Source organism: Oncorhynchus kisutch, linkage group LG12 (genome assembly GCF_002021735.2).
Source record: "Oncorhynchus kisutch isolate 150728-3 linkage group LG12, Okis_V2, whole genome shotgun sequence".
NCBI classification, from domain to species: domain Eukaryota; kingdom Metazoa; phylum Chordata; class Actinopteri; order Salmoniformes; family Salmonidae; genus Oncorhynchus; species Oncorhynchus kisutch.
This window is the reverse complement of record NC_034185.2, coordinates 44,359,644-44,376,876: the sequence shown is the minus strand read 5'-3', so window position 1 is coordinate 44,376,876 and position 17,233 is coordinate 44,359,644. Positions and strand designations below refer to the sequence as shown.

The 17,233-nt window shown below is 39.0% G+C and overlaps 1 protein-coding gene across 1 annotated transcript; it reads left to right on the top strand.

Moving 5' to 3' along the window:
* The first annotated feature begins 4,778 nt into the window (after window positions 1-4,778).
* LOC109901312 (gamma-gliadin-like) lies at window positions 4,779-10,756 on the top strand. Its single transcript, XM_031836654.1, has 12 exons — window positions 4,779-4,889; window positions 5,309-5,376; window positions 5,897-5,962; window positions 6,137-6,211; window positions 6,507-6,560; window positions 6,663-6,734; window positions 7,068-7,097; window positions 8,837-8,875; window positions 9,000-9,050; window positions 9,799-9,888; window positions 10,169-10,203; window positions 10,294-10,756. Exons 2-11 carry the CDS (start codon window positions 5,323-5,325, stop codon window positions 10,187-10,189), a joined length of 552 nt encoding a protein of 183 aa, XP_031692514.1. The 5' UTR covers window positions 4,779-4,889; window positions 5,309-5,322; the 3' UTR covers window positions 10,190-10,203; window positions 10,294-10,756.
* Window positions 10,757-17,233: the final 6,477 nt, after the last annotated feature.

Genomic DNA, 17,233 nt, shown 5'->3' with positions numbered 1-17,233 from the left:
ATGATTCACGCTTCACCATCTGGCTGTTCGACGGATGAATCTGGGTTTGGCGGATGCCAGGAGAATGCTACCTGCCCCAATGCGTAGTGCCAACTGTAAAGTTTGGTGGAGGAAGAATAATGGTCTGGGGCTATTTTTCATGAGATGGGCTAGGCCCCTTAGTTCCAGTGAAGGGAAATCTAAACACTATTGAATTCAATGACATCCCAGACGATTCTGTGCTTCCAACTTTGTGGCAACAGTTTGGAAAAGGACCTTCCCCGTTTTAGAATGACAATGACCCTTTGCACAAAGAGAGGTCCATACAGAGATTTTTTGTCAAGATCGGTGTGGAAGAACTTGACTGGCCTGATCAGAGCCCTGACCTCAACCCCATCTAACACCTTTGGGATTAATTGGAACATAGACTGCAAGCCAGGCCTAGTGGCCCAACATCAGTGCCCGACCTCACTAATGGTCTTGTGGCTGAATGAAAGCCTTTGCAGAAGAGTGGAGACTTAGAACAGCAAAGGGGGGACCAACTCCATCTTAACGCCCATGATTTTGGAATGAGATATTTAACTAGCAGGTGTCCCCATACTTTTGGTCATGTAGTGTATCTCAGTAATACTTTATATGAAGGGGGTATACCTAACACCATTATGAAACCAGTCATAACACCTTTATAAGTGTTGCAGTATTGTTATAACAACCTTCATAACACATTTATTCTAAACCAAAATAAAAGCTCCCTCAAATAAAACTGAAATTCACATTTTTACTGTCACAGCACCCAAATTTCTGAGAGTTTTCACACAACAGGTGGGGTGATGCGCAGGGTCAGCCTTACAGCATTTTGATGAAGGCCATAATGGCAGTATGAGATAGCACCAGTCCTGCATGTAGAATCGTTATTATACATAACTGGTGCAACGGAGTTGTCCCAAAAGTGCAACTCCAGGTAGGCTTCAGCAAATGCTCAAAGTGTTACTATTTCAACCCTGGCACTTGAGCAATTGTTTGCCTGTGTAATGTGGTAGTTAGCAATCTTAGCTAATACCTGAAGAATTGTATTAGCTCCACAAACTATTACCTTTATCTTAGCAGGCTAACACAATCTTGTAACATCAGCAACTACAGTATCTGGCTCATTCCCACCAGATGTTATATTGCTAACATGGCATAGTTAATAGTCTGGGAACAAAACACCTTTCAGTGAATTTGTGTTCATAATTTTGAAAACAGATATCTTAAAACTTGCATTAAGACAGGCAGCCACATTCTGATATTTTGTCAATTATTGGGACTATCTGACATATTTTGTGTGACAGCAAAAATACAATTAACACATTGTAATAATATAATTGTATAGATCAATCAAAGAACAATCAAAACAAAGGCTATTCAAAAATACTTATAATGTGTCCCCAAATTTTATGTCATTGGTGTTACCACCTTCACTCATTAGTGTAACGGTTTTCTTTAGGTGAAGGAGAAGCGGACCAAAATGCAGCGTGGTTTCTTTGATTCATGTATTATAACAAAAGATAAACACGAACACTACAAAAACAATAAACGTGGAAAACCAAAAAAACAGCTCTATCTGGTACAAAACAGAGACAGGAACAATCACCCACAAACACACAGTGAAACCCAGGCTGCCTAAATATGGTTCCCAATCAGAGACAATGACTAACACCTGCCTCTGATTGAGAACCATATCAGGCCAGACATAGAAATAGACAAACAAGACATCCAACATAGAATGCCCACTCAGATCACACCCTGACCAACCAAAACATAGAAACATACAAAGCAAACTATGGTCAGGGTGTGACAATTAGAGAGAGAGACAAGAACCTTGAGCATTTTCTCCAGTGCCAAACTGTTATTAGGGGTTGGGTCTATGTTAAAGAAAAGGATTAGGTAATCACACCCTTTAAGCATATCATAAATGCAATTCAAGAATTACCAAGAAGCTACATCAGTGTGAATGCACAAATCTCATATGAGTGTGTTTACATGGCATCCCAATTCCTCTTTTTTTTCGAATTGGTATTTTGACCAATCAGAATTGCACTTTTGCCAATAGTGGAACGCAGAAACACAAAGCTGAGCGTGGACAATCAGAAAAAAAAGATCAGATATGAAGACAAATCTGAATTGGGTTCATAGCCTAAAATATTCAATCCAGATTTTTATGTTTTTATATTTAACCATTACTTTAAATATTGTTATTCTATTCAGCATCATCGTTCGTTCTCTACAGCAATTGCGTAGATGTATGAAACCACAGGGGTCCGATGAAGCCTCTAGCTAGAACCTGGGTTAGAAATGACAGACATTTAGAGAATGTGCTAAAACTATTATTTTGTGTCTGTGAGACCAGGGCCTCCCGAGCGGTGCAGCGGTACAATAATAATAATAATAATAAGGCAATACATCATTTGCATAATTGGCCATGTGCATGTAATTGTGATGGACACTGTAGGAAAGAGGAATAACATTGTGGGAGAGACAAAAAGTGAGTAAAAAACACCCTAAATATATGTTTAGAACTACAAATGAACTTTCTTCTGTCGATTCTTGTTTTTTTAATGTCACAATTCAAACCTGTAACGGCAGATTTCCTCTTCGTCTGAAGAGGAGTAAGGATCGGACCAAGATGCAGCGTCGTAAGTGTTCATGACGATATTTTAATAAAGACAAAATGAACACTCGAACAAAAACAATAAACGATCACGTGAAATATACCAAACCGAAACAGTACCGTGTGGCGACAAACACTCACACGGAAACAAACACCCACAAACCAACAGTGAAACCCAGGCTACCTAAGTATGATTCTCAATCAGAGACAACTAACGACACCTGCCTCTGATTGAGAACCATACTAGGCCGAAACAGAAACCAAACATAGAAAAACAAACATAGACTGCCCACCCCAACTCACAAAAATGCTAAGTTGGCAACACTGCATGCATGGCTCTCGACCTTCACCGCTCCCTAGTCCACACAGGAGTTGCAGCGATGCGACAAGACTGTAAATATGAAATAGATATCAGGAAATTCTGGAGAAAAGTAGTAAAAAAAGAGTTCAAATAATAATAAATAAAAAATGTCTAAAAAGTTCACTGGGACTCCTTGACAACATTCTAAGCGTTCGAGCCAACCAAAAGGTACAAACTGGATGGCTCCATCCGTGACATTTCAAGCTAGCTGTGGAGTGAGCTTATGCTTAAGGGCCACATAAATTATGAGAATATGTTGCCTGTAAAATCATCATCATAAAGTCATTTTAGAAGTCACTTCTTTTTTGTTAACAATACAAAAAAGTGAGGATAAGACAATTAGGTGGAATACTATGACTCTGTTTTGTGAAGAAATAACAAACATCCTTCACTTTAGGTAGACTCATCTATACACAAAGTAAACAGCAGTATCGGATCAACTTGCACAAGGTTAAACTTCTCCACAGTATACACTTGAACATTCACAGCTCAGGAGGCTTCTAAGCTGCTGATGGGAGGACGGCTCTTAATAATGGCTAGAATGGAGTGGGAAAACGTGTTTGATGTGTTCGATACCATTCCATTGATTCTGTTCCAGCCACTGCTATGATTGTTTTTGGCCTAACTGCTATTAGCCCATACAAACGCATAACAGATTCAATACATTGAACAACAGATAGTGCCTCCCAAATAATGTCAGCCCAATTTTTATGACATTTTTGACATGTATTTAACCCCTTATTTTTGTCACGAAACAGTCTTAATGTACAGTATGCTTCCATTCATTTTCTCAACTGCTACTGGGGGACCTTCAGACTAGTCTTGTGAGGCCTGTGGGAGGTCTAGAGCAAAACAACCGACATGTACGTGTTTGTGAGATCCTCACCTTTCCACAGAGGTGTGTAGCCCAAATTGTTCAGAAGCTGCAGACAGAAGTTGGCAGATCGGCTGTACCGACTTCAGACAAGCCACAAGACGCTTGCGGGAAAGCAAAACAGAGAACAAACTTGCCATACAAAACATGGTTATGTAAAAATCTGTCAATTTAAGCTAGAGATATCAGATTAGGATGTGTCTCAATCCACTACATCCACCGGTGTCGCACTTCTGCATCTGATGTGAAAGGTGACAGAGCAAAGAGCAGTGTTTGTCAAACCATGAGACAAGGTTTGGCCTAAAAACTATTATGACCACTCTATACAAAGATGAGACTCCCACGAACACCACGGTGTTATCAATTGGATTGGTAATAAACTTTACCAGCTTACAGTACACTTGATGTTGCATTGTGTCATTGTTTAAGATCATTTTTAATGAATTGTTGTTGAATATGGTTTGTTTACTATAATTTCACACAGGGAAATGAAAAAGCTTGTTACATACACACTCAAAGTATTAAAACACTACAGTTGACGCTTTGAAAGAAGGTCAAAGATTACCGCAACAAAGCAGATTACACTTAAAGACTATACAATATCATGCAATATCATTGGATAAAGCAATATCATCATACAATATCATTGGATATAGCAATATAATCATACAATATAATTGGATACATCAAATTCACTGACAGCATTTGGATTGAATTCAAACGTACCAAATAATATTCTCTGTTTGCGATAAGATATGATGTGCTTTCAAGTAAATGTGCTGAAGTGTGCACTATTGCAGACCGTGTAATTGTCCATGCTCTGCTATTATGATTACTATACTATATCTGACCACTGTCATTTACCAAAGCTCACGACTAGACAGCCACATTCTCATTCGCTATGTAGTGTCACAGCAGGTCAATGTTGGTTGGCTGAAATCTCAACTGACACGGTTTAAAAGCAGAGACAGATCTCTGCACTGTATGACCCTCCATATTCCTCATCTATACTGGTATCACCAAAGGTAATGTGGCTAGAACTTGTCTATTTAAAATGCATTTTATCTGGATGTTGTACAACGTAATGGTATGGGATTCTTTATTCTTTTGAATTTACAGAATACTTTGAGTGCCTAAGGATTCTCACAACAACATTGCAAGTGTTAATATCTTTAATAGAGTTAAGTTTAACAATCAAAGTGTCTCTATAGTGTCCCACACTACACAGAGTTATTGTTAGACTTTTATAAGTGTTATGCTTTTAAGACTTTCACAGAATTCCTGTAAGCAATATGTTAAAAATTAAAACAGACCAACACTGGTTATTGTTGCAGTCATTCAACACTGGTGGTCAGTGTTAAAATGTGTCTAATGTAATAGAGATGACTACTTTTTGACACTGGAGGGTGTTAACTTAACATTATACCTCTCTTTCATGTGCAAGGTTCTCCTTTGAAAATGAAGATCACCATTATGTGCCTTTGTTTGGCCAGCTCAATATCTGCTGCTCCAGTAAGTTTGAAAAAATGGGCAAGGAAAACTTTACTCCTGTATTTCTCAAGAGTAGGAATTTGAATATGCATAGAAAGTGAATACGCAAGGGTGCGTTACAATGGAAAAAATGTAAACACAACAGGAGACAGTCTTCATTTTTGGAGACAGGTTATTGTCATGGCATCGCTACGGTAGCTAGTTTATAAGCAATTGTTAACTACCTGTTAACACTTTGAACTGGCTAGCTAATCGTCTTGACTAGCTAATCTAGCTAATCGTCTTGACGTGAGGCAAAACAATTCCCTTAGCCTATTAGTTAATTTTCCTTTTGATATTCTATGACGTCTTCACTTTCCAAATGTATCATGATCTATTTCCAGAATCTGGACTTAAAAGAACTTAGTTGGGTGTTAAGAGTTCAGAGCACATTATTCACGCTCATTTTCCACTGAGTGTCTGTCAACAGTCTGTCATTTCTTTAAATTGACTATGGCTTTGTGAAAATTGTGATTATTTAGTATTTGTTCAATGTTCACAGCGTCAACCTTTCTTCAATTACTTGCCCCACTATGGGGATCCAAGGCAATCAGGACCACCCACACAAGTAAGAACAAATGCATATTGTAATATTCTACTGCATTCTGTTGGTCACCTTCTTTCTTAGGTGTGGTTCAACATAGTATGAAACAATACATAACATGAGAAGATTAAGTACTGAAATTAATTTATGAGGACACTTTTGTTTGTTTGACCTTTGACCAAAGTGTTTAATCTCCAGGTGAATGAAGGCCTCTACCCAGCAGGCTATCCTTACCCTCAGCCTGGACTCAACGGCCCTGTCAGCATGGAAATAGTATGCTCTTACATCATCTTCACTATGAGACCTCTATTAGACCTCTCGAAAATTATATGATCAAAGACTTGTCTCTTTAGTGCCTTAATGACCTACTTAGCAATTACTTAAGTGTATTACTTACTTCATGATTTACTTTCTCTTGACTTATCACTTGCCTATTTAATTCAGACTGTGATGAGTAATCATCTTGAACTTTAGCAGTTACACTGGAGTTTTGTCTTAATTAAATAGTAGAGTCATTTTATTTATTTGTAATGTGTAACTGTTTTGTTTGTTTTACTTTATATTACAGGTGTTTCCACAGAGATTCCCTGGATGGTCTACTGGTGGCCAGATCAATGGACCAGTAAATACTATAAATACTACTACTTCACCTTCTTTAATATATCAACCAAAAAATATATCAACCATCCTCCACCGTTTAACTTTTCCCTTTCTTTTCTTTCAGCAGTCCTATCCCTCTCAAGCCTTCATCAAATACTCCCTACCTAAGGCCCCAGGAAGAAAGAGTGTAGAAATTGTAAGTGTTGTCTCAAGTTGAGTTACTTATCCCTCCTCAGAATTATAGGTGTTGTAGTATGTGAATAAATCTCTCTCTTCAATTACAGCTATATGAAATTTGATAGGCACTATTTAAGTTCAGGTGACTCGTGACTTTAAGTGGCTAAAGTTAAGGCATGGTACATTCCAAATTGCACAGCAGGAAATGAGGGTTGTTATACTGTATGTGTTTTGTAAGAGAACCCATCCATTTAATATCCTACTCAAGCACAGATCACATTGAATGTATTTTATCTATATACTGCAGTAGTTTAATGATTGTTTCTCTGTTTCTTTTCCCCCCATATTAAAGTACTACCCCTATGACTTTGTGCAGCAAAAGGTAAATCCTGATATAATTTACTTGTTTTACAACCAGTAATTTTGTCTCAGTGGGACCTGGATCAGAGTAGGTGAGCAGAATTGAGTGGTTTGAAATCCAGCTCATGGCTCATGGAGCGCTCTCTCTGCTAGAAAACCGCTCTGCACTCACAGGGGGGAAAATATTATACTCCAAATTCACTCTAATCATTAAAATAACAATTGAACCAACACCCATCTATTTTTGTGACTTCCTGGACCTGCCATTTGGTTTTGAAGTATTGAAACTTAACCATACGATTTTAATGAATAGTATTTGAATAAACATGAAAAGGTGAATGTAAGACGTGCACATCATTTCAAGCAGGCTACATGTCATTTTAAAGAATCTGACCCTTTTCTTTTCGCCTAAAATGACAATCTGTCTGCCTGTAGCTCAGGACCTGAAGCAAGTATATGCATTTTCTCAATACCATTTGAAAGGAAACCCTTTGAAGTTTGTGGAAATGTGAAATTAATGTAGGAGAATATAACACATTAGATCTAGTAAAAGATAATACCATAATGTATTGCAGGCCCAATTTAGATTTAGATGGCAGCAGTGCATCGCCAAAGTTTTAGACTGATTTAATGAACTGTTCAAAATGTTGTATCAAGATTGCCTAAATGTGCCTAATTGGTTAATTAATACATTTTCAAGTTCAGAATTGTGCACTCTCCTCAAACAATAGCATGGTATTCTGTCACTGTAATAGCTACAGTACTTTACATTGGTCAATATAGTTAGATTAACAAGAATTTAAGCTTTCTGCCCATATAAAATATGTCCTGTGAATTGTTTTTGTTAATTACAACCTCATAATAATCACATTAGCCTACGTTAAATGAACCGTCCCGCTGGGGGAAGACACCGATCCCATATAGGTTAAACAGCATAGGTCAGGAGCCAGACAGGGAGTCTAAGAAGGACAAAAATAAAGGATTTTGGCTATATTTTTTCAATTATTTCCAGACTCTAGCCAACAAAGAAATACATTGTGAAGTGTGCAACACAGTAGTCGGCTAGGGACATAAAGCACTCAGCATTTAAACAATATTTCATTGTATTAAATCAATAAAGTCTATAAATTGTGCATATAGGCTGTGATTTAAGTTAGAATTAATTACAAAAAAATACTGAATTCATTTTTAGAATTTATTTTTTGAAACACAAGTTTGGCCAGTCTGTGGCTTCAGGCTCATGCGACTGTGTGTGGGGAGCAGGACAGTAGCGGAGAATATCCTCGCCACACTTTCAGAGCCACTGGGGATGCTGAACACCTCCTTTTGGTCACTCTTGCTAGACTGGGCAGAGATACAGAGTTGCTTTTTGATTTTTCTAAAGGTAGTTCTAAAGGTTTCTAGCCAAAATAGCCCAATCAAAATGAAAAACTCCTTAAACGTGGGAATATGCCAGGCATATTTGGCCATAATCAATTATGTCCTATTGATAAAATAACAAAAATGAATGAAAAGTTTAAGAGATCTGATTTTTAGTTTATAAATACTTTGCTACAATGACACATAGTTATCTACCCACCTCCTTCCTGTCTTTTAGCATGTGCACATTGTAATTACACCATCATATACAATAAAGATATACACATACTCTGGCAAATAAAGTTAAATATAAATAATATGTTTCATTTGGTGTAAACATTTGTATCTTATTTCAGCAATTCTGTCTTTAAAGGAAGTTTGAGTTATTTGTTTTTGTTTTAGATGATGCCAAATATCCCTCAGATGCCACAGATTCCAAACGTGAGTACAAAGATTTATCAATCAAGAAACTGTCATAAAACGTTTTATGAATTTTTGGAATGATTTTGGAACGTATGTATTTAATTGCTTTATTTTTGCAATATTTTTGTTTTATCTTTCACAGCTGTTCCAAAATGAATACCAACCACAAACTGTGCCACAGCAAAGACCCAATGTAGGACATCCCTTTCTTGACCTGTAGTTATTGTAATGGGTGCAAAGATGTACGCGTTTCCTTGACGACAGATGGTTTTGAACAGGGGGCAAAGTGGGGTATTGCAGGGGGTCCGCTGCCAAATCTAAAAATATATCAGATTTTTATTTAGTTTATTTTTTTTAATGAATATTGCTCGCCAAAACGGATTAAACACATTTTGGACAAGTTCTCAATGGAAAGAGTTTAGAGGGTGCAATACAATGCAATGTAATATTATTACACTACAATTTATGTTCTTGGGCCTTATATGCACAATATGGGCCTGGGAGGCTCACAGGGATATTGGTATCCACAGTAGTGATCAATTATAAAAATATTAGACTAAATTCTTATTGTATTCCCCCAAATGTTTGTTTTGAACATAATTCACTATAATTTAAGCTTTAAAACTGCTAAATGTTATTTCTGCCCCAAGGCAACATTTTCAGAATTGCAGGAAATTAACTTTACAACTGCAACATGCAAAATGGGGTTTTTTAAATGTTATTTCCAGGGTCCTGAGACTTGATTAGTCCGGCCATGCACTACAGAAGTCATAATAAAACTGATGGTATGCTATTTTTATTGAACTCTAAAGTAAGAGTTGTGTTCTGATGTTATGAGGGGGTCCCTCATGAATTTGTTATCACAAAAGGTGTCCCAGACACAAAACGTTTGGGAACCCCTGCTTTGGTGTCCAAGAAAACAGGTGCTCTTTTTTCTGCAGATCCCATTCCCACCATACAACTCTCAACTTCCTCATTCCCAGGATCCTTTGCAGCCAGCTGAGCAGGAGCAGCCAATGCAGACAGGCCAGGTTGGAAAGCTAGAACTCTATCTATCATAACTATATGTACAACTTCTTTACTGAACATCATTTGGAAATGATTTACCTTCTTTTCACATACTCTTTTACTATATGTCATCTGTGGTTTAAGAAATACAACACTAACAGTGAACTTTTGACTGAAATACGACTCCTTTCCTGAACATATTGTTTAAGTGATTCATATTTTTTATACCTGCTCTTTTACAAGATGTCATCTATAGCTTAGGGGGAATCCAAGAATGACAGTGACATTTTTCTTTGTTCACAGGTACCTCATGTGCAACCATAGAATGGAAACTGAATGTAAGTCTTAATTATGCTGTAAAGTCCTTTGACAACAAAATGAAGACACAATATATTTTGTTCATTACATTATTCCTGCTGTTCTTTTAGTTACCAGCTTGAAGGAAGTACAAAGTCTGCTGACCCAGAGAAGACCAGATGATTTGCTGCTTCAATATGGCCTATTGATATTAATTGGGGTATTTACAGTAGTATGGTTATGAGTATCAATGTAGAGTGTTAATCTACTGTCCTTTAGAGTTTTTCCCCTTGAAGTTTCTAGTGAAGGCTATTGTAATTAGTATAATAAGCATGCATCATTGATATTAGAGTAGGCAATAGAGAGTATGGGTGGACATTATCTTCCTTACAATCTTTTCTTTGCTACATTTAATTTAAGCCATGTATTTTAGTAAAGGCAATTAAAGTATGTTTACAAGCAATTATTGAGTTGTTTCCCTGTTAAATGTCATTGTGTGAATTTAAAGAGGAGAATAAGTTATTTGATTAAACAGTTCATTTTATTCATGTTCATTTCAGTTGAACAGTATCGATCGATGGATATCTGTTGATAATAACAATCAATGTCCATTTGTTTATAGTTCCCTCTTACTTTACTGCAAAAGGAGTTTACCAGTAACTGTAATTCTTCATGGCCATAAAAGTCTAAAATATATAATAAAGTTTTGAATTTGAACAGTCATATCACAGGGAATAAATTCTATTTCCCAGCATTTTTATTTCGTGGGGGTAAGCTTTATAATAGCCTTTTTTGACTGTAGAATAATATTTGACTGTAGAATAAGCAAAGAATGTCACTCCAAAATACTTTTCACTGCATAGTCCTCCAAATCAACATAAATGTATGGTGTATTGTAGAGTAAGAAAAGCAAACTATAAGAAGGTCTTCTGGGTCCTACCAGCCATGTTCAATCAGATGATCGTACAAAATAAACAAATAAGAGAAACATTACCAACAAATCCACTACATGACCAAGAGTATGTGGACACCTGCTCTTCTGGACCTCGCTTTCTGCACAAGGAGATTGTCATGCTGAAACAGGAAAGGGCCTTCCACAAACTGTTGTCACAAAGTTGATTCCAGATTCGTCTAGAATGTCCTTGTATGCTGTAGCGTTAAGATTTCCCTTCCCTTTACCTCAGCAGACAAATAATTATTGTCTTTCTGGTCTAGTCATCCTTCTCCTCATCCTCCCCTCCAGGGGCTTACAAGTAAGAACAGGTATATTGTGAGAACACACTCCAATCCTCAAAATAGAAGGAGAGACAGGCACCATCTTTTGAACTCCTTTATGGCTGTTCACCTCACAAGTCGTTGCCTACAGTCTTGGATTGTTTACAGCACCCACTATACTACAATCACTTAAAACTTTCTTTCAGGCAGGCCACCAACTGTTCAGCCTATCAGAGTTCACATTGAATGGTAAAAACTCCCTACATACTAACTCGATACTATCACAAACTGATAAAAATCAGACATAATTCATTGAATGCTCAAGCAGTTAAAGAAACAGCATGTCCAGTGTGTCTACAGGTTCTACAATTCTGCCCTCTATGTACCAAAAAAACAGATAAGCCTAGTTTTACCATTTTTATCACATGGTATCTTATCGGACTTGCGGCAGGGGCTGCCTGTTCAAAACTGAATGGGTAGAACTGGAGGACAAGACAGAAGGTAATGTTTAGGAAAGCCTCTATCTCATCTCTATTTCCATCCCTTCTGAGGAAAACCTACTCATGGAGAAGTCAATGGTTGACACAGTATGTTCCGAGAAGGGTCAGAGTTCAGTGTTTACTCACCACCTTGAGACTAGCTTTACCGGGACCCTGAGGGATGTCACGCTTGATGAAGCCTTAAGGTGGGAAAAGCTGTGGGACAGAACAGGAACACATCAATCTTTACATTCCATTATATCTAATGAGACTTTGTTAATGTGTGTAGAATTGCTCATACAGTATGTAGATAGAGTAAACATAACAGAGGCTGGTGTTTTCCGCAGCTGAGACCACATTCTAAACGTCCATTTTCCCACTGTAGGTTTAAACTATTGCAGTATGTAGCATTCAACATTCACTACTTAAAGGTTTTTTTTGTTGGCTGGCACTGCCTGGCTACTTACTAGACGATGGTAAGTGCTGTTGGCTGAAAATGATAAAATGTGTCTCAATGACATCTTTATTAAACATTTTCCTTAATTAACTGAATAAGATTTCTGAATAAAACAACTTAACATTCCAGGCTTCTGCTGGGCTCCTAGAGGGATTTTCTGAAACCCAAGGAAGAACAGCGTCAAGGTAACTAACTTAAAGAGAGACATGCCTCGCTAGGGTTCTCTCTCTTCTCTGTGGGGAAATTGAGTCTAATCAAATCAAATCCAATTTTATTAGTCACATGCATGTAGACCTTACAGTAAAATGCTTACTTACAAGCCCCTAACAAACAATGCAGTTAAAAAAATAAGAATAAGAAATAAAAGTAAAACGTAGTTAAAGGGCAGCAGTAAAATAACAATAGCAAGACTACATACAGGGGGTACCGGTTAGTCAAGGTAATTGAGGTAATATGTACATGTAGTTAGAGTTATTAAAGTGACAATGCATAGATAATAACAGAGAGTAGCAGCGGCGTAGAAGAGGTGGGGGGGGGGGGGGGGGGTAATGTAAATAAACTGCTATTTGATTAGATGTTCAGGAGTTTTGAGGCTTAGGGGTAGAAGCTGTTTAGAAGCCTCTCGGACCTAGACTTGGCGCTCCGGTACCACTTGCAGTGCGTCAACAGAGAGAACAGTCTATGACTAGGGTGGCTGGAGTCTTTGACAATTTTTAGGTTCTTCCTCTGATACAGCCTGGTATAGAGGTCCTGGATGGCAGAAAGCTTGGCCCCAGTGACGTACTGGGCCGTACACACTACCCTCTGTAGTGCCTTGTGGCCGGAGGCTGAGCAGTTGCCAAACCAGGCAGTGATGCAGCCAGTCAGTCATTCTCTTGATGGTGTTGCTGTAGAACCTTTTGAGGATCTGAGGACCCATGCCAAATTTCTCCTGAGTGGGAATAGGTTGAGTCGTGCCCTTTTCACAACTGTCTTGGTGTGCTTGGAACATGTTAGTTTGTTGGTGATGTGGACACCAAGGAACTTGAAGCTCTCAACCTGCTCCACTACAGCCCCGTCGATGAGAATGGGGGCGTGCTCGGTCCTCCTTTTCCTGTAGTCCACAATCATCTCTTTGTCTTGATCACGTTGAGGGAGAGGTTGTTGTCATGGCACCACACGGCCAGATCTCTGACCTTCTCCCTATAGGCTGTCTCGTTGTTGTCGGTGATCAGGCCTACCACTGTTGTGTCATAATACAACTGCATTTTTGTACAACAGTTTTATAGTGATCATCACGATTGACAAATCAAAGGTTTGATTTCGATTAATTATAACGTTCAGAGAATATGCTTCGATCAACTTTTATATAAAAATGTTATGCGATACATAGCATCTTATTATCTGCAAAGTGTTTACAGTGGGGCAAAAAAGTATTGTCAGCCACCAATTGTGCAAGTTCTCCAACTTAAAAAGATGAGAAAGGCCTGTAATTTTCATCATAGGTACACTTCAATGACTATGACAGACAAAATGAAGAAAAAAAATCCAGAAAATCACATTGTAGGATTTTTAATAAATGTATTTGCAAATTATGGTGGGATATCTACAAAAGTCCCCAAGCAATCAAGGTCTGCAAAGCACCCAGCCCAGACCTAATACCCCCAGAAACTGTTTTAACATTTTGCCTGCGAGATCAGTACTCCCCTATGTCACATTCTCAACTACTCTTCAAGGAGAGCCTAGTTCGTAAGCATTGGAAAGAAGTAGTGTTCATCCCTATCCCGACCTGCCTATGTAAAACAACTAAGACAAATCTCTCTGACATCCCAGTTTGCAAAGACTGATGAAGGCTTTGCTCTCCAATGGATACTCAATGACATCTGATACTCAACGACATTGACCACAGACAGTTTGGAAGTCTTAATCTTAGGGCTATGCGTCAAGCTAATGGGACAACAACTTCCGGTGAAGCTGGAGGGCGCGCAATTCAAATAAAAAATCATAAAAATTATGGATATTAAACATTTAGGTAGATACAAGTGTCTTATATCAGTTGAAAGCTTAAATTCTTATTAATCTAACTGCACTGTCCGGTTTACAGTAGCCATTACAGCAAAAGCATGCCATGCGATTGTTTGAGGATGGCACCCCACATTAAAATATTTTTCCACCGGCACAGGTTTTATAAATTCACAAATAGTGATTAAATATTCACTTACTTAAAAAAAAAATGTCCTCTGATTTGTCATCCAAAGGGTCCCAGCTATAACATGTAGTGTCATTTTGTTAGATAAAACCCTTCTTTATATCCCAAAAGTCTGTTTAGTTGGCGCCATCGATTTGAGTAATCCACTCGTTCAATATGCATAGAAAGGAATCCAACAAGTCAAATATGTTTCGATTGACTCCTCAGACACCCTAAAATGTAATCAAACTATAATATTTCATACGGAAAGAAGTATGTTCATTAGGAAACCGATATTAGCAGGTGCATCTTGTCTTAATCGCGCGCCCAAACACGAATTTCCAAGACTGTGTCCTTGTACTAAAACTGTTCTTTCTCATTCGTTTTGGAAGAAACAAGCCTGAAAACTTCAACATAGAGTGGAGACACCCTGTGGAAGCGATAGGAATTGCATACTGGGAGCCAGATTTCATTATTTTCCTATACTTTCCATTGTAAGAGCATGGGCTCTCAAAAGAAAAAAATTCTGGTTGGTTTTTCTTTGGATTTTCTCCTACCATATCTATTGTGTTATAGGCTCCTACACTATTTTAAAATTTCTACGAACTTCAAAGTGTTTTCATTCCAATGGTATCAATTATATGCATATCCTGGCTTCAGGGCCTGAGCAACAGACATTATACTTTGGGCATGTCAGTCAGGCAGAAATTGAGAAAAAAGGACCCTAGCCCTAAGTCAACCACCCATGCCCTGCTTATTGATAACCACAGATTTCAGCAAAGCATTTGACAGCAAAGCATTTAATCAAATGCCTACTTGCATTGTGCGCCTCCTCCCAACCACTCTTTTTTACACTGCTGCTACTCTATGTTTATCATATATGCATAGTCACTTTAACTATACATTCATGTACATACTAACTCAATTGGGCCAACCAACCAGTGCTCCCGCACATTGGCTAACCGGGCTATCTGCATTGTGTCCCACCCACCACCTGCCAATCCCCTCTTTTGCGCTATTGCTACTCTCTGTTCATCATATATGCATAGTCACATAGTTTAAACATATCCACATGTACTGTACATACTACATCAATCAGCCTGCCTAACCAGTGTCTGTATGTAGCCTCGCTACTTTTATAGCCTCGCTACTGTATATAGCCTGTCTTTTTACTGTTGTTTTATTTCTTTACCTACCTATTGTTCACCTAATACCTTTTTCGGCGCACGTGACAAATAAACTTTGGTTTGATTTGATTTGACAGGGTTAACCACACTATTGTCAATAAAAAGATCCTGTCAATGGGGGTGAGGCCTGAAATAGCCCCATGGATTTGTGACTTTATCTGATAGGAGACAACAGGTGTGCAATTGTGATGCCCTATCTGAATGAGAGTCCCTCACATGTGGGGTAGCACATGGGATCATCCTTGGCCCAATCCTTTTCCTTGCCCTCATCAATAATGCTGCACATGTGTGGAAATATATTGATGACATGAATCTTCTTGAAACCAGGAAACCAGCATCAATGCAAAAGCACTGGACGAGCACAGTACCTGGACCGCTTCCAATGACATGCTCCTCAAGGAGAAGAAATATGTAGTGATGCATGTCACCTCTAAAACCCCACTCCCTGCACCATCCTTCTGCATCAATGGTGTCCCCCTGTTAAGGCTAGGGTTGATTGCAAGATTTTTCTGCTAACCTACAAAGCATTACATTGGCTTGCTCCTACCTATCTCTCCGATTTGGTCCTGCCATACACGCAATTACGGTCCCAAGATGCAGGCTTCCTTATTGTCTCTAGAATTTCAAGCAAACAGCTGGAGGAAGGGCTTTGTCCTATAGAGCTCCATTTTTATGGAATGGTCTGCCTATAATTTTTATGGAATGGTCTGCCTATAATTTTTATGGAATGGTCTGCCTATAATTTTTATGGAATGGTCTGCCTATCCATGTGAGAGACGCAGACTCGGTCTTGACCTTTAAGTCTTTATTGAAGAATCATCTCTTCAGTCGTTCCTATGATTGAGTGTAGTCTGGCCCAGGGGTGTGAAGGTGAATGGAAAGGCACTGGAGCGACGAACCACCCTTGCTCTCTCTGCCTGGCTGGTTCCCCTCTCTCCACCGGGATTCTCTGCCTCTAACCTTATTACGGAGTCACTGGCTTACTGGTGCTCTTCCATCCCGTCCCTAGGAGGGGTGCGTCACTTGAGAAAGGTTGAGTCACTGACGTGATCTTCCTGTCCAGGTTTGGCGCTCTCTCGGGTTCATGCCATGGGGGAGATCTGCGTGGGCTATACTCGGCCTTGTCTCAGGGTAGTAAGTTGGTAGTTGAAGATATCCATCTAGTGGTGTGGGGGATGTGCTTTGGCAAAGTGGGTGGGGTTATATCCTGCCTGGTTGGCCATGCTGCAACAGTTTATGTGTCGGGGGCTAGTCAGTCTGTTATATCTGGAGTATTTCACCTGTGTGAACTTAAGTATGCTCCCTCTAAATTCTCTCTCTCTCCCTCCCTCTCCCTCTCCCTCCCCTCCAGGAGGACCTGAGCCCTGGGACCATGCCACAGGACTACCTGGCCTGATGACTCCTTGCCCAGTCCACCTGGTCGTGCTGCTGCTCCAGTTTCAACTGTTCTGCCTACGGCTATGGAACCCTAACCTGTTCACTGGATGTGCTACCTTGTTCCTGACCTGCTGTTTTTGATTCTCTCTCTCTACCGCACCTGCTGTCTCTAACTCTGAATGCTCGACT

Coding starts and splice junctions, on each gene's coding strand:
- LOC109901312 (XM_031836654.1), top strand. CDS start 5,323: ATGAAGATCACCATTATGTGCCTTTGTTTGGCCAGCTCAATATCTGCT. Junction 5,963..6,136: donor AATCAGGACCACCCACACAA/GTAAGAACAAAT, acceptor TTTAATCTCCAG/GTGAATGAAGGCCTCTACCC. Junction 9,889..10,168: donor AGCCAATGCAGACAGGCCAG/GTTGGAAAGCTA, acceptor CTTTGTTCACAG/GTACCTCATGTGCAACCATA.